Consider the following 17744-nt stretch of genomic DNA (forward strand, 5'->3'; position numbering starts at 1 on the left):
ACAGATGCAAGAGTGCCCTTTGTGAGCTAGAACCGCTGGACATCACTACTGCAGGGTGGTGGGAATGTGGAGAAGCATGGGGAAAGCACAGCTGGAGTGACCCATGGACTGTGGTTAGCAGTCAGCATCTAAGCCAAAGATGTGCTGTGCTGACAATGGGGCGGTCTGGAAGAGGGGAGCCAAACGTATGCTATGCACCCGGTCTGCCGACATTATCCCATAACCTGTAACAAAGGTTCCTCCATAGTGTGGTGTGTTGGTGAAGGGGGTACTGTATGGAAATTCTATACATGTGCAGGATTGCTTTGTGAGTTCACAACTTCTCTAATAAAACTATATTAAAGGGAGCAGATGTGGCTCAAGCAGTTGAGCGCCTGCTTCCCCACCTGGGCAGTCCCGGGTTCGGTTCCCAGTGTCTCCTAAAAACAAAAACAAGCAACAAGCAAACAAACGGAAAAAACAACTCAGGGGAGCTGATGTGGCTTCGTGGTTGAGCGCCGACTTCCCACATACTGGGTTCAATCCCAGGCCCTAGTACCTCAAAAAAAAAAAAATTTTTTTTAAATAATAATACGGTGGGTTGGTGGGAAAACACACCAAATGTAAGATATGGCTTATTGAAAAAAAAAAGATATGCACTATACTTAGAAGTAATATTTTAATGATATTCTTCCATAATTTGTAAGAAATGTTTCAAAATGATGCAAAGGGCCCAAGGTGGGCTGATGGATGGGAATCCTGCGTGACGCTATGCATGGTTGTTCACAACTCGTACTACACAGTTATTGTTTATATATGTTCATGTATGAGTGATACACTTCAATGAAAGTTAAAAAAGCAAGCATCTAACTGCCCTAGCCACCATGCCCCTTCTCAGCAGGGTGGAGCCAGGTGGACGATTCCCACATTCCTGGAAACGCCTGTTTAATCAGAGGGAGCTGGAGGGGTGGAGAAGCCCAGGAGAGCTGAGATCCTGAGGCGCAGTGCTGCACCCCGTAGCCTCAGGAAGCCCCGTGGCTGCTGCTCACAGCTCAGGGCGACGGTCGGCACAGCGCGGGCGGCCCTGGGCGGCGTGAGCGCGGGCCGTGTGCCAGGCTGCACTGCAGCAGCGGCACTGCCCGTGGAGGGGCGCCGGTGTGTGCTCTGCACGGTGGGGACGGAGCGGGGAGCCTGTCCATGCTGCGGGCCGAGGGCTGGCCAGGGGCCGGGCGGGAGGCCTGATCACTGGGCCCGGTTTATTCGCACTTTTTTTTCCTTAAGAAAGTGAAACTTCTTGAAAGACAAAACAGAAACAAGTATTATAGCAGAAAGTAATTACAGCTGAAATGCTCGGTTCCTTGGAAACACGGCACTTCCCGCATTTTATCTTATCAGTGTAGTTTGAACGCATGTGTATACTTCAAAGGTCTTTGCTCACGGTTTTAAAATTAGGTAAATGACCTCTTCTTTAGAGCCTGGATTCGTTTTTAATTTTCCTTTAATTTTCTACAATGTGTAGACGCTGCATTTAAAAGTATAAAAAAACCAAATCTGTTAATTCTGTAAGTTTTTTTTTATAATTATGATGTAACTCTATCCCATCCTTAAAACACTTAAAATAAACCCTTTATGTGCAGCCCTGGGCTGGCGAGGACGGGCCAGCCACAGATGCCAGCCCACAGCCTCTACCCTCGGCCACAAAAGGGACAGAGCGCAGCAAGCTCTCCACGTGCGGCCTCAAAATCCTGAAGCCGGGGCCGCGCGGGCTGGATGCGCCCGCTAAGGCGTTCAAGGCCGTCTTAAGCCTGGCAGCCCCTGGGGGGACCCTCCTTGGGGGAGGGACAGGGTCTGCGGCCACAGAATGGACTGTGGGAGGGTGTGGGCTGTGGTGTGGACCATTGACCATGAGGTGCAGCGGTGCTCAGAGATGTAGTCACCAAGTGCAATGAAAGTCTCATGATGACGGAGGAGGCTGTTGTTATGGGGGAGGAGTGGGGGGAAGGGGGTGGGGGGTATATGGGGACCATAAAGACAAAAAAAAAGAAAGGATTTTGCTTCCGGAACTTGACCTGCGCAGCCCGCCCCACCCCCGCAGCCCGCAGATCCGGGAGCCCACGCCTGCCCCCGGCAGCCACGGCCCCCAAAAGCCAAACACCGGAGGCGACTATGCCGAGTTGGACCACTTCAACCCCTGCGTGACGCTCAGCTAACCCCAGGTTCTCCGCGCCCCTTTGGTGGGAGGACAAATGTCACCGGACGGCTGGAAAAGCAGCTTTTCCTCCTGGGAGTCCGGGGTTGTTTTCTCCCCGGGGCAGAACATGGTTTCATAAGAGCCCCTCCCTCACGCCACCCCCAAAGATACCCCCTCCCCCACCAAGGCCTGAATCCCAATGGCTACACAGTCATTCTTTTAAAGAAAGACACGGTTTCCTTTTAAAGCACGACTATCTCTGGGAGACCAAACCCTCAGCAAAAGTAGTCCCTTGGAGTCTTTCCTAATTGACGGCTCAAAGGCGTCCCTGGGAAAGGAGGGGTGCACACCCTGCACCTCCCTGGACCGCCCATGCGGTGAGGGCGTCCCCTAGAAAGGAGGGGCGCACCCCCTGCATCTCCCTGCACCCCCTGCGTCCCCCTGCGTCTCCCTGCACCCCCTGCGTCCCCCTGCACCCCCTGCGTCTCCCTGCACCGCCCACGCGGCAAGGTGGAGGAGGTTGGCCTTGGGCTCTGCGGGACAACGGCAGGTGAACTTGCTGGCTTCGTCTTCACCCCTGACTTCCAGGCTTGCAGCTGAAGACGCCAGCAACTTGAGCATGCCCAGGCCTGGGGGACAGAGCAGCCCCCCAAGGCCTGTCTTCTGTGTCCAGGAAGCGGAAAGGGGCAGCCTAGCAAGGCGGAGTGCCCCCGGAGACGCTCCTCTCCAGGCCCAAGGCCCAGCCCCACCCAAGCCGGCAAAGGCCCCGGGGGCAGGGGGGGCTCCCCAATCCCTCCCCAAGCATCGGGCGCCCTGGACCAGTGTTGCTCAACAAGGGATGGGGGAAACGGACGTGGCTTAACTGATAGTGCGTCCACCTACCACACAGGAAGTCCAGGGTTCAAACCCCGGGCCTCCTTGACCCGTGTGCAGCTGGCCCACGCGCAGTGCTGATGCGCGCAAGGAGTGCTGTGCCATGCAGGGGTGTCCCCCGCGTCGGGGAGCCCCACGCGCAAGGAGTGCACCCTGTAAGGAGAGCCGCCCAGTGCGAAAGAAAGTGCAGCCTGCCGAGGAATGGCGCCACACACATGGAGAGATGATGCAGCAAGATGACACAACAAAGAGACACAGATTCCCGGTGCAGCAGACAAGAATGCAAAATGCAAGCGGACACAGAACACACAGCAAATATGGACATTGAGAGCAGAAGGGGAAAGAAATAAAATAAACAAAACAAAACAAAACAAAACAAAAACAAGGGATGGGCGCACAGGGAGGGCGACGCTCCCACGAGCCTCGTGGGAAGACTCTGGGCCGGGACTTCTGAAGGGGCGAGGTGGTCCACGCAGGCCCCTGCTGAGAGCCCCTGCCATCCACAGGTGATTTTCTATGTTCCCTCTCAGCCAAAACGTTCACGGCTTCACAACCTACAATTCATATTAAATTAAAATTTTTTCCAAATGTAAAGTTATATCCTGCTGCTGAATAGACAGACTTGAACCCGCAGGCCCTGGAGACTGTGCTGTGCCCCCGGGGGGACACGCCCTGCTCCCCACGCCCTGGAAACCCCGCCTGCACCCACCCCGCCCCCAGAAACACAGGACGCAAGCTCCCAGCAGCTGTCCTCAGAAAGAGGTCATCGGGCTTCTCAGAAATGTACCTGTGCCGTTCCAGACTATTCTACTGCCCCAGACAGCCCGGGGCAGGGGTCACCTTCTGCCCTAGTGTCCCCACAAGTCAGCACCAAAACTGGGGCGCGGGGAGCACATGTGGCTCGAGCAGTTGAGCACCCACCTCCACATGGGAGGTCTGGTTCCCGAAAAAAGGAGGCAAACAACAAGCGAAACAAACGAGAAAACCAACTCAGGGGAGCCGACGTGGCGCCAGCTTCACACACAAGAGGTCCCGGGTTCAGCCCCTGGCCCCTCAAAACAAAAAACAAACAAAAAACAAACAAAAAACAAAACCTTTGGTTCCCAACGTGGCTGATTTTAACTAAGGCTAAATCTAGAGAGCTTCCTTTTTTCTTTTCTCCAAAACTTCCAAATAACACTACTTCCATCAAGAGATCTTGCAATCACTTGCCAGAACCGTGAAAAAGCTTACGAGGCTGGTTTTGCTTCCTGCCTGGCGGCGGCCAGTGGTCACCCAGGGCCAGTGGGCACCAGGGTGCGCCCGGAGCTGGGCTGTCCTCCCCCCTCAAGGGCTCGGTGTGTGGTGCGGGGACAGGAAAATGACTGTCGGGACAGCAGGACAGCCCGTGCTCAGAATCAACAAGGCTTCCTTTGTGTGGCCAGCAAAGGCAAGACCACGCGGCGGCACGTTCTGAGGTGCTTACTTGTCGCGAGCACTGAGGAAACTGGAGCGCCCCAAGAAAAGCCGACTCCACGGTGGGGTCTGCCAGGAAGCGCAGGCTGCGAGGCGCCACCCTGAGACCTGGCCCTGAGGCGGCGCCGGGCAGCACGTCTGCAAGGACTGAGCGAGGAAGAGCCAGAAGGCTCCGCTCACGGCTGAGCGTGAGGAGAAACACGCGGGTGTGAAACCTGCTGCCGCAGAATTCCACGCACTGAGATTCTGAAATGGACCCGTCCTCCCGGGTACGATTCTCTCAACGGTGGAGGGACGCCCCTGGGGGTGGGCCTGGGCTGGGAACCCGGCGGGGCGCCGAGGGCATCGTGAAACCTGGTGTGGGCCCCTCTCCAGGCGGCAACAGTCAAGAGGAGAGTACAGGGAAGCGGATGTGGCTCAACTGATAGACGGCCGTCTACCATATGGAGGGTCCAGGGTTCAAACCCCGGGCCTCCTTGACCCGTGTGGAGCTGGCCCACGCGCGGTGCTGATGCGCGCAAGGAGAGCCGTGCCACGCAGGGGTGTCCCTGTGTAGGGGAGCCCCATGTGCAAGGAGTGCACCCCGTAAGGAGAGCTGCCCCGTACGAAAAAAGTGCAGCCTGCCCAGGAATGGTGCTGCACACACAGAGAGATGACGCAACGAAAAAGAGACACAGATTCCCAATGCCACCGGGTAATGCAAGCGGACACAGAAGAACACACAATGAATGGACACAGAGAGCAGACAACTGGGGTGGGGGGGAGAGGGGAAGAAATAAATAAGTCTTCTAAAAAAAAAAAGAGGAGAATATAAGAGACGTTTGGGGTTAACAGGTCCAAGAATCTCTGCTTTCTATTTCCTTGCTTCTCCAGCAAGGCAGTCGCGTGGCCTCCTGGTGAAACAAGGGCTGCTTTCTGCACCCCAGCACCAGGGAGGGGCTCCTGCAACCCGCTGAGGGGGCCGGGATCGGCGGGTCGAGGGACGTGGCGGGCACCTGCAGGGAGGAGCGTACCCGTGGGTGAGGGCAGGGCAAGGGGGGCCCTGGAGGGGGTCTCGGCTGAAACCCACACGGCGGGAGCGGCAGCGATCTGGAGGTCAGAGCTGGAAAGAAGGGCTGCTCCAGGGGGGCTGGAGCAGCCGGCGGGGGGCGCCGGGGTGACGCGGAGGGAGGCCTGCACGCCCTGCAGGCAGCAGGACTGGGGTGCCACGGAGCGGCGCGCAACCAGACGGAGACCCCCTCTGGCCACCACGCGGGAAGCGTGTGCCACGCAGGTGGAGGGACCCCGTTAGGCCACGGGGGCTCGGCTTCCACCTGTCGGCCGTGCCCAGGTCACCGGCCTCGACGATCCAGAGTCCTTACCCCACCTCTCGGCGGGACTCCCTGAGCCTTCCCCAAGGATTGCTGTGAAACTATTTCTAAAAGTAAGATTTAAAAGGGCACTCATGGTTAATTTGAAAAATAATTGTGCTCCACCCAGCCTTTTTAAAAAACCAGAATGACTTTCACACATTATTTATGTTTAAGTGACGCCCTGCTCACGTCCAAACAGCACTGGAGACCGTTTGCAGCCGAGCACGTAAGCAGTAGAGCAACTGAAGGGACCTGGGGCAAACGTCCGAGGTCTGTCGCAGCACAGGTCACAGCCTCGGCTTGGGAGAGAACGCCCCGTGGGGAAGGGTCGCCCTCGCGCCTGCGCCCTGCCCCTCCCCTCCTGCCATCCTCGGCCTCGGCTGATCGCAGGCTCCCCCTCAGAGAAGGAGCAGAAAGGAAGTATCTGAAAGCCTGGAGACGCCCGTGCAGCAGGCCCCTGCTGAGTGTGAGAGGGTGTGGGCACGTGTTTGCAGGGCTGCAAGTCCTGGGCTAAGGGCGCTTACACTCTAGCTACCGGCCCGTGCCCCTGCATGGCGCGTCCACACTCACCCGCCTCCCCCTCTCCTGTCTGCTCAGAGAACGACTCAGACCACGACACACAACATGAAACTCTACACCTGAGGGACACCTGCCTCGCACCGTGTATCACATTAGGTCAGAACGGATCGATGGCCTCAACACAAGCACTAAAACCACAAAACGCTTAGACAAAAACGGGGGACATTTTCAGGACCTTGCATTAGGTAAAGGGTTCTTAGAGATGACACCAAAAACATGAGCAACGCAAGAAAAAAAAGATAAAATGGACTTCATCAAAACAAAACTTTTGTGCATCAAAGGACATTATCAAGAAAGTGAAAAGACAACCTACACAGTGGGAGAAAACATTTGGAAATCATAAATCTGATATGGGCTTAATATCCAGAATATATAAAGAAACCCTATGGCTCAACAACAGAAAAACAATTAACACAAGTTAAACGTGGGCGAAGGACTTGAATAAACATTGCTTCAAAGATGATATACAAATGGCCAATAAGCACACAAAAGTTCTTAAAGTCATCAGCCATAAGGGAAACGCAAATCCACACCACAGTGAGACACAACTTCACATCCACAAGGATGGCTGTGACTTAAAAAAAGAAAAAACTGAAATAAGTGTTTGGTGAGGATGTGGAGAAACTGCAACTCTCATGCATTGCTGGTGGGAATGTAAAACCGAGCAGCCACTGTGGAAAACAGCTTGGCAGCTGCTCAAGAAATTAAACACAGAATTACCACATTCCATAGCAATTTGACCTTTAGGTATATTGCTGAAGAACTGACTGGCACAGGTACCTGCACACGGATGCTCACAGAGGCATTATTCAACGAGGGCCAAAAGATGGACGCAACCTGAGTGTCCATCAGAGGACGCATGGACACAAAACGTGGTTTGTATACACAACAGAAAACCGTTCAGGCGGTGGACTTGGCCCAGTGGTTAGGGCGTCCGTCTACCACATGGGAGGTCCGCGGTTCAAACCCCGGGCCTCCTTGACCCATGTGGAGCTGGCCCACGTGCAGTGCTGATGTGCACAAGGAGTGCTGTGCCATGCAGGGGTGTCCCCCACGTAGGGGAGCCCCACACGCAAGGAGTGCTCCCATAAGGAGAGCCGCCCATAGCGAAAAAAAGTGCAGCCTGCCCAGGAATGATGCCACACGCATGGAGGGCTGACACAACAAGATGACACAACAAAAAGAAACACAGATTCCGGTGCCGCTGATAACAACAGAAGCAGACAAAAGAAGACACAGCAAATAGACACAGAGAACAGACAAGGGGGGGGGGGGAGTAGATAAATAAATAAATAAATCTTAAAAAAAAAAAAGTCCAGCCGTGAAAAGGAAGGAGGCTCTGCTAATGCTGTTACGTGGGTGACCGTACACTAAGTGAAGTAAGCCAGGCACAAAAGGACAACTACTGTGATTTCACATACATGAAAAACCTAGAATAAGCAAATTCGTAGAAACAAAGTAGATTAGAGGTTGCCAGGAGCAGGAAAGTGGCGGAATGGGGAGTTACTGCTTAAGGGGTAAAGAGGTTCTGTTTTAGGTGATAAAAATGTTTTAGTAATGGAAGGTGGTGACAGTAGCACATTATAAAATTAATTAACACCACTGAATTGTACACTTAAAATGGTTAAATCGTATATTTTATGTTATGTATGTTTCCACAGTAAAAAACAATTTAGACAAGTGCCCAATTTCCACTTTAATTCCTTACAGTATTACTTCTGTTCCAATTCTAACAGAAAATTCCATTTTTAAAGCTTTTCACAAGGCAACATATAAAACTGTCAGTCTTCTCACTGGTAAATTTCAAGATTAAAAGCAAAAAGAAGAAAATTTCCAGAAACTTCATTTTTACTACTGGGTGGATTTTAACGGATCTTTTATGATTAACTGAATAAGTTGATTGTCAGCCACAAGTGTTTTATTGAAGCTTTTAAAAACTTTAGAAAAAGAAAAATGCTCTATTTCTTTACACTGCATTTTACACCAACACTAACGTTCCCTTTATTTTCCAGTAACTTTGAGCACATTCACGACCACCGAGGCTGACTGCCAGCCCCGGCCTGTGGCTAAACAGCAGCTCTGAGGCGGATCAGGACCCGCGGGTCTGGCAAACGCTGAGGAATTCCGAGGGTATGGAGAGCGAGGAGGAGGACAGAATCGCTTTGGTTCTTTGCTTGGTTTTGGATCAAGATCTTTGTTTCAAATTGCTGTGTTGCCCCAAATTATAAATTGCTCGTGTAATTGTTGTGCAAAAAGCGGATGCACCGAGCTTTCGAAGGGAAGTCTAGAGGAGACTTTCTTAGTAAGCCGCTTCCCCGAGTCGCGCCCCCGGGGTTCTTAGGGCACTGACTGGGGGCCTGAGCCCGCTCCTGGGCGCCCGGCTCCGCTCACTGGACAGACGGCCGCGCGGACGGGCAGCGCGCTCTCCTCCGGGGCCGCTTTCCCTCCAGACCCGCGGGGGTCGGGGTCCGGGGTCGAGGTCCGGGTTCCGCGGGCCCGGGGGTCGAGGGTCGGGGTCCGGGGTCGGGGGTCCGGGAGTCCGGGGGCCACCAGGACGAGCCCGCCGCCGCCCGCGCACCCAGGGCTCGGGCCACACTGCGGGCGACCGGGCGCGCCCCTTTCCCGCCCCCCGCGCGTGCGGAGGCGCCGGCCCCGCGCACGACCCCCGTGGAGCGACCCTCGGGAGGCGGCGTCGGGGCTCCCGGGCGGCCTCCTTGCCCCCCGCCCGCGCCCCAGGGGTGCCCTCGGAGACGCGGCCGCCGTCCCCGCAGGACCCGCGCGAGACCCGGGCCGCCGCACTCACCGCCTCCGCAGAGCGCGGGCAGGAGGAGCCACAGCAGCCGCGGCAGCGCGGCGCGCCCCATGCCGGGCCGGACGGACAGACAGACGTCCCCAGCCCGCCGCGTCGCTGGGGCGCCAGAGCCGCGAGCCTCGGACCGGGGGCCTGGGGGGGGCGGGGCCGGGCTCAGGTCCACCCAGGGGCGGGGCGCGGGGGGGCTGGCAGGAGGCAGAGGTGGGCGGGCAGGGGGCGGGGGGCTGGGGAGGGGCGGGGCGCTGGCAGGAGGTAGAGATGGGCGGGCAGGGGGCGGGGGGCTGGCAGGAGGTAGAGGTGGGCGGGCAGGGGGTGGGGGCTGGGGAGGGGCGGGGCGCTGGCAGGAGATAGAGGTGGGCGGGGGGGGCGCTGGGGAGGGGCGGGGCGCTGGCAGGAGGTAGAGATGGGCGGGCAGGGGGCGGGGGGCTGGCAGGAGGTAGAGGTGGGCGGGCAGGGGGTGGGGGCTGGGGAGGGGCGGGGCGCTGGCAGGAGATAGAGGTGGGCGGGCAGGGGGCGGGGGGGGGCGCTGGGGAGGGGCGGGGCGCTGGCAGGAGGTAGAGATGGGCGGGCAGGGGGCGGGGGGCTGGCAGGAGGTAGAGGTGGGCGGGCAGGGGGTGGGGGCTGGGGAGGGGCGGGGCGCGGGGGGCTGGCAGGAGGTAGAGGTGGGCGGGCAGGGGCGGGGCGGGGGCTGGCAGGAGATAGAGGTGGGCGGGCAGGGGGCGGGGAGCTGGGGAGGGGCGGGGCGCGGGGGGCTGGCAGGAGGTAGAGGTGGGCGGGCAGGGGGCGGGAGCTGGGGAGGGGCGGGGCGCGGGGGGCTGGCAGGAGGCAGAGGTGGGCGGGCAGGGGGCGGGCAGCTGGGGAGGGGCGGGGCGCGGGGGGCTGGCAGGAGGCAGAGGTGGGCGGGCAGGGGGCGGGAGCTGGGGAGGGGCGGGGCGCGGGGGGGCTAGCAGGAGGTAGAGATGGGCGGGCAGGGGGCGGAGAGCTGGGGCGGGGCGGAGAGCTGGGGCGGGGCGGGGCGCGGGGGGCTAGCAGGAGATAGAGGTGGGCGGGCAGGGGGCGGGGCGCGCAGGGGGCGGGGCAGGGGCGGGGCGCGGGGGGCTGGTAGGAGGTAGAGGTGGGCGCGTAGGGGGCGGGGCAGGGGCGGGGCGCAGGGGGCTGGCAGGAGGTAGAGGTGGGCGGGCAGGGGTCGGACCGCGCAGGAGGCGGGGCAGGGGCGGGGCGGAGGGACACACTGGGCAAGAAGGGAGGGCTGAAGCGGAGGGGCGCATCCGGGGGGAGTGGGCCGGAGGAGGGCGCGGGGCGGGGAGAGGGGGCGTGGGGGCCCTGACGGGGAGCGGAAGGCGCTCGCGGCTGGGCCCGGCGTCGTGGGGGTCGCGGCGCGCCGCCAGCCTGGCAGTGGACCCCTGGGGCAGCGCCCTGCCGCGCCCCCGCGGGGAGGCCTCGGGCCGGAGGGGCGGGCAGCCCCGGAGCGAGCCGCCCAGGGGCGGGGGGCGACCTCGCGCTTCCTCGCAGACCCCTCGGCCCCGCGGGCCGCGCCGCCCTCCCTCCCGGAGCCGCTGGTGGGACCCCTGCGCCTTGCGCGGCCCGTCCACGCCGGGGGCGCCCTCCCGGGCGAGCCCTAGGGCAGGTCGGGTCGTTAGACCCCAGGGCCCAGTGCTGGCCCCAAGTCGAGGCAGCAGCCCGCGGGGGCCCTGCTGCCCAGCCCCGAGCGACAGCCGTGCCCGGGGCTCCTGGGTGGCGGCACCCTCGGAGCCCCCCAAGACGGGAGCACGGAGCAGGCGGAGGCGGCTCCTCACCCGCGGCACGGCTGGGCCGGGGGAGCTCGCCCCTCCGCCTGGAAGGTCCGTGTTCCCCAAGCCTGGCGAGTTCTCCTCCTCCAGCCTCTGCTCAGCTCTTTCTCCCGGGCCCCGGGTGGTGCGCCGGGCGTGACTGCGCAGCGGCGTCGCGGTCGTGCGTTCTGGGTCAGCCTCGCCTGGGCGCAGCGGAGAGCGCCGGGGGCCGCTGGCTGGGGCCCAGCACGGCGGAGAGTGGTCTGCAGGGCCTGCCCGCAGCCGCCGCCCTGTGGCTGGTCCTGGAGCGCAGCCTCCGTGGGTGGGCGCTCGGGGGCTGCTCTCCGCACACCGGAGCGTTGAATGGCTGTGTCAGACATCACAGGCCCACAAAGCCTGGCACAGAGAAAAGTTTGCCAACCCTTGATCCAAAGGCTTCTCATGCGCACAGCTGGACCAGGCGGCTTCTCCATGGCAACCCAGTGCAGCTGGGGCTTCTGTGGGCTGGGAGCCTGGTGGTCTCAGGGGGCAAAGCTTCCCTCAGCCACGCGCCCCGGGGGGAAGCAGGCCCCCCCAGGATGCTGCGTGGCAGAGCTGGCGGCTCTATTTTTTAAACTCGACCAATACCCCAACTTGGCTAAAATGTGGAGTATCAGTTCTATCAGTTTGTACTTGCCATTTGCTGGGGACTGACCTGTGTTCTCACAAATGGCATGTTCAGGTCCCACCCTGGTTCTGCTCGCTTGTGAACGGGGCCTTAGAAGAGGTGCTGTGCTCAGGGCCCGCCTCTGCGAGGGTGGCTTCACCAGGTCCCCGGTGTCCTTCAGAAGCAGAAGAAATTCAGACAGAAAAAAACCCACTGTGAGAAGGCAGAAGTCAGCAGAAGTGGAAGAGAAAGGAGGGGCCGTCGCCACGTGATGGGAAAGCTGACAAACACCAAGAACTGCGGCCAGAACGCCACCAACCCTGGTGGAGCGCGAGCCAGCTGTCCCTGCTGTCGAAGTCACCCACGTGCCGCAGTTGTCTCGGCACTTGGGAAAGCCAAGGCACCCTTCATCCAAATGCCGTTGCAATTTAATGTCCTACCAAACATGAAAAAAATCAAACCCAATAGGCGATTATTTCCATGCCAACAAGTACTATTTGTGCAACTTCAGCAGGGCAACCCCAAACTGGAAGCCAACTCCAGTGCCCACTCTGCGTCCTCCCATCTCTAGGAGCTCCAACTTTGTTCCCAGAGAAAAAGAAGGGATGTGACGGCCTGAGCAGTGTGCCTGCCAGGGACGTGCTGAAGGACCGTCATCACGATAAAGACGCACTGGGAGCCTGGGATTCTAGGCCCCGCAGGAGCAGGCCAGACAGCACGAGAGTCGTCTCCAGCTGCAGCGCAAGACTTGCTCCCATGCTTGCTGGAGAATTGGGATGGTGCCTGAGAGCAGCGCATTGCCAACTGTAAGAGGAGCACAGGCATTTTGTAGGCTCTTGGGTAATGTAGATGATGCACGGGAGAGCCTCCAGTGTGCAGACAACACGGCGGGAGTGCAGGTGCATCTATACTGCAGGCAATACGATCCATCAGGAACACTGAACTGAACACACGTGCACAGCTGCACTTGTAGAATCATCCAGTGGCAGCTAAACAGAGTTCCACTGATGAGGAAGACTCACCAGGTGCAAAATCTACAGGCCAGTACAGGAAGAAGGTCCAGCCTAGCAACCCCCGTGAGTAAGCGGATGCGCCAGACCCCAGGGGCAGGGGCCTTCGTCCACCCTTCTGTATGTGCCGGGCAGGGTTCTCTCTTGAATTAGGAAACACGGACACCTACGTAGAACACCCTAGAACTAGGGAGCCCAAAAGGGGGGCTCAGCTGGGGACTTTTAGGTTTTGCTGGTCCTGGAGGTGTATCTGGAGGCATAGCCAGTGCAAATCATCCAAACGGTGCTGACACACTGGGGCGAATCTCCCCAAAACCCATGGAGGAACACTGTTAATCAGTGTGCGTCGTGCCCCAGACCAGGGGCCAGCACAGGGAGGTCTGTGCAGGACACCAAAGCTACTTCCCGGCCTCCGAGCACAACAGCTTTTGTAGTTGTTGCCAGAACAAGATGGTGCAAGTGGAAGACCCATTCAGCGTGGTGAACAAGCAGTGGAAAGAGGTATTTCCCTTTATGGTTTCTTGGGCTCTCTTGCAAGAGAATCCACTCGATAGGCTGAAAAAGTTACTGGAAGTAAAATGATCTACCTCTAGCATGTTTCAGGAATGAACAGTCCAATTTAAAGATACCCCTCAGTGTGTTGAACAGTGTATCAAAGGACAATTGTCAAGCTTTTGTAGTTTGTTGGGAAGTTGATATTGTGCATGTAAGAGAATCCACTTGATGTCCTAGAAAAAGTATAGAAAGTGCAATTATACAAGTATTATGATTTGTAAGAAAAATGGAATGGTGTTTTCACCATGCTGAAAATTACGGTGGAAGTTCATTTATCTGGCACTTGTCACTTGTTATGAAACTGAGGATTCTGGTAAGCCAGTCTGCCCTGTGCTGAGCACATGCTGCAAGGCCAGGGGTCCAGGTTTTGAACTGTTGGGGCATGATGACGGAGCCTGTAAGACACCTTAGTCCATGTGCTGAACTACAAACTGGAAACACCGGTAGCCAGCTCACGTGGTTTGCAGGGGAGACGGGTGGATTTCAGATTGTGTATTTAGGAGACTCTGTGGCATACGGAAGTACAAGTACTGAAGCATGCGGGAGCCTGCCCTGGGCAGGGTCAGCGACAAGGAAAGGAGCTGTGTCTAGTCCTTGCAGCTTTTGGAAACCTGAGCTGGTGTTGCTAAAACACTCCTCCACTGAGTTAACGGCATCTGGAAGTGAGAGCTCCCTGCGGCACTGAGCTGGTTCTCAGAAGCCTCATCAACACAAACCTGTACCAGAAGCAGACGTGCCCAGCACTTAAAAACAGGGGGACTGAGATGGTGGCCATGGGAGACTTCAGCGTGCTGAGGAACATACCAGAGGTTTGTAGTTTATTGGGAAACTGGAGTGATACTTAAAACTCGTTAACTTCCTGAATGAAACACTAGTAACAAAAGTGTCTTGCCTTTGTAGTTTAAGGAGACTTGAGATGGTTCATGTAAAAGACCCAGTTGTTCTTGCTAAAACCCTCTGGAAATAATGTTTCTAGTTCTGGGAGTTTACTGCGGGAATGGAGGTGGTGCACTGAAGAGATTCCATTTGCTGAATAGAGCAGTAGAGCTCTGCCTCTTGCGGCCTCCCAGGAATGGCTGCCTCCTGGTGATCTGCCAGGTGGCAGGCACCAGAAAACCTGTCTTGGGCACTCTGTTAATTTTCAGCTTTCCCTGTGGGGTTTTTTTTTTTTTGTCTTTATTTGCCACTGGGATTTCTGTCAAAAACCTTTTGTGGGTGCTGGAGCTGCTGGAATGGTGAGCTTTTGAGGTCTTTATTTCCTTCTGCCCAATGGTCCAAGTTGTAAAAACTAAGCTTGCAGCTCTTTTTGTATGTGTGTGGGAGCCCGGGGCTCCCCCCGCCCCAGTGGACCCCAGCCTGAAGCACGCAGCCACCTGCACCACTGGACACTCACTAGGTGAAAGGAAACGTGCAGGTGGTCCTGCACACTAATCCCCTCGGGGCTGCGCACCCCTTCCTGACCCTGTCGCCAGACACCCCGTTTGTGTGTCTCTGCAGCTCTCACTGAAACTTTCCTTCGCACCCTGTGGAGTGCCTTTGTACCGCGACCCCTGCAGTGCCCGTCTTTTCCCGCCTCTTCGCGGAGGCTGCTTTCATTCTTTGGCCGCCGCTGGGGACACCCTCTCCTGTCTCTAGGTCCCAGTAAAGCCACAAAGCCCACGTCTGACTCGGTGCTGGTGCGCTCTTTGGTCTTGGGGCCGCCCGGACCAGTGCCCTCCAGGAGCTGGGTTGGAACAGAGTGAAAATGCAAGAAGGAAAATACTTTTAAAAAGCCTTTCCCCCTCACAAAAGGTACAGTAATTTTTTTGACAACAGGCTGTCTACAACTCCGTATCTCTCCCATGTCTCTCAATTTTGCAAGATAGGTCGTAAGAGCTTCTCGGTGTGCCGTCTAGGGATAGCTAGAGGAGACGTGAGATCTTCCTGCTTCCCCGATAAGGGGACAATCTGCACAGATTTCATGAAATATTTGTGCCTGGTTTTGTATACCATGGAGAACAAAAAGTAGACCCTTTGAGATGAGGTTTGCTTGGACTGAATATCAACCGAATCAGGTCAGGAATGACTGCTTCCGCTCACCCGCAGCAGTCCTGGGAAATCGTGAGACCTGGGAACGTGACTTCCTCTCTTTTCTCCCTGAAGAAATTAGGGAGGTCACAGGAAGATTCAAATGCGTTATTTCAAGACATGAGGGAGGGCCCCCTGACGGGACGCCTTATGGGGAAGGCTACAGAGGGAGCAGTCGAAGGCTGGAGGTCAGCGAGGGAGAGGCCACGGGGACCGCCTCGTGGGAAGAGCCAAGGACCAAGGTTGGCTGGCGGCCCAGAGCGCCACCGTCCAGGACGATCACTGCCTCGATGCTCTCTCAGTGGTGACCGTCTCCTCACCTTGAAACCACGAGCCGATAAATTCCATCATTTATGCCAGCCTGTTGTGTGGTATTTGCTTTAGCAGCCAGTTAAACAGTATATAACCCAGTTCTCTTTTTTTTCATGACCATAACATTTTCTGCAGAGCTGCATAAGAATCTGTCCTCCATCCTACGAGGTTATAATTGTATATATTGATTTTGTAACCATGACCATGACACAAATCAAATCTTAATATAGAAATATTTAAGTCATAAAAGTGTCTTTTCGAACCACAATGGAATAAAGCCAGAAATCAACAAAGAAAACCAGAAATTTTACAAATGTGTGGAAGTTAGCACACTATCAAACACCCACTGGGTCAAAGAAGAAATCATAGGGAATGAGGAATCCAGAGATGAACACTAGGAGCACAGGACCCACAAAATCGCGGAGCAGCAACGGCAGTGCTCCCAAGCACAAAGCTCTAGCTGCCTAACCTGCCCGCACACCCAAAGAAACTAGAGCGAGAAGAGCAAACGAAGTCCAAGGTTAGCAGAGGTGAGGCGGGCTACTAAGAGGCGGAGTCAGTGGACAGATCTGGAGCCCGGCAGGTCCACGTGGACCTCAGTGACCCCAAGGCGGCCGCTGGAGGACCCTCCCAAGATCCTGCCCTCCAGAACAAACATTTCCTCTGGAGCCAGGACAAGCCCTGGACATTCCCCAAGGATTTATCATTGGGCCCTCATGGGGGATTGATGTGCTTAATATCAAATAATCATTCACTTAAAATGGTTTAAATGACTTCGTTATGTGTATTTTTACCACAATTTAAAATAATTTTTAAAAAATTGGACTAAGAAAAAGAACACAAACAAAAATTGAACTGATAACTTCCCAAATTTGGTGAGAAGCTCCAACAGGATAAACTTAAGGAAATCCATGACCAGACATGTCATTAATGAAACTGCCAAAAACTACTTAAAAAAAAAAAAAAATCTGAACAAACAGTGCCCAGAGTCCTAAATCATTCCTTTTTTCTTTCTTTCTTTTCCTTAGCAGGAAACCTTTCAGTTTTTAACAACTGAGTACAGTGCTAGCTGTGTTTTTGTTTTTTTTTTTTTAATATTTATTTATCTCTCCCCTGCACCACTGTCTGTTTTCTGTGTCTGTTCGCTGTATGTTCTTCTGTGTCTGCTTGTATTCTCATTAGGTGGCTCCAGGTACTGATCTTGGGACCTTCTGGAGTAGGAGAGAAGTGATCATTCTCTTGTGCCACCTCAGCTCCCGGGTCTGCTGTTTCTCTTATTATCTCTCCTCTGTGTCTCTTTTTGTTGTGTCATCTTGCTGCACCAGCTCTCCGCGTGGGCCAGTGCTCCTGTGTGGGGCAGCACTCCACGTGGGCCAGCTCTCCGCATGGGCCAGTTTGCATTCACCAGGAGGCCCTGGGTATCAAACCCTGGACCTCCTGTATGGTAGACAGGAGCCGGATTGCTTGAGACACATCTGCCTCCCTGTGGGTTTACATATATGCACTTTACCATGCTGCAAAAGCTTCCTTCCACTCCTATCTTCTGGGGTGTTTTTTTTTATTAAAAAAGAATACTGTATTTTGTCAAATGCATTTCTGAAAATTAAAAAAATTTAATTGACCAGATTAGTGTTTAGCACTTTTATTTCAGCATTCCTTTAGCCACTAATTATATAATTCCCAGCATCTCACTTTTTTTTTAGGAGGTATCAGGGATTGAACCCAGGACCTTGTACATGGGAAGCAGGCACTCAACCACTGAGCTACACCTGCTCCCCCTGAATTTCTTTTTAAAATATTTATTTTATTTCTCCCCACTCTGCCTCCCCTTTATCTGCTCTCTGTGTCCATTTGCTGTGTGTTCTTCTGTGTCTGCTTGTATTCTCATTAAGCAGCTCTGGGAACTGATCCTGGGACCCTCCAGAGTGGGAGAGAGGCGAACATTCTCTTGCACCACCTCAGCTCCCTGATCTGCTGCATCTCTTATTCTCTCTCCTCTGTCTCTTTTTGTTGTGTCATCTTACCGCGCTAGCTCTCTGCATAGGTCAGCTCTCCTGTGCAGGCAGCACTCCTGTGTGGGGCAGTACTCTGCACAGGCCAGCACACGAGCCATCTTGCCTTCACCAGGAAGCCCTGGGCATCGA

The 17744-nt window shown here is 55.9% G+C and overlaps 2 protein-coding genes across 2 annotated transcripts in view; one reads left to right on the plus strand and one right to left on the minus strand.

The window, feature by feature from the left end:
• Nucleotides 1-9362, minus strand: part of MERTK (MER proto-oncogene, tyrosine kinase) — a 90078-nt gene extending 80716 nt beyond the window's left edge. The window contains exon 1 of the mRNA XM_058278072.2: nucleotides 9233-9362. Within this exon, the coding sequence (XP_058134055.1) occupies nucleotides 9233-9293 (61 nt within the window). The 5' untranslated portion in view covers nucleotides 9294-9362. The remainder of the gene's footprint in view (nucleotides 1-9232) is intronic.
• A 4579-nt stretch (nucleotides 9363-13941) lies between these two features.
• ANAPC1 (anaphase promoting complex subunit 1) overlaps nucleotides 13942-17744 on the plus strand; it is a 116324-nt gene continuing 112521 nt past the window's right edge. The window contains exon 1 of the mRNA XM_071208698.1: nucleotides 13942-14030. The gene's annotated coding sequence lies outside the window, so the exon portion shown is untranslated. The remainder of the gene's footprint in view (nucleotides 14031-17744) is intronic.

This window comes from Dasypus novemcinctus, chromosome 17 (assembly GCF_030445035.2).
Source record: "Dasypus novemcinctus isolate mDasNov1 chromosome 17, mDasNov1.1.hap2, whole genome shotgun sequence".
NCBI classification, from domain to species: domain Eukaryota; kingdom Metazoa; phylum Chordata; class Mammalia; order Cingulata; family Dasypodidae; genus Dasypus; species Dasypus novemcinctus.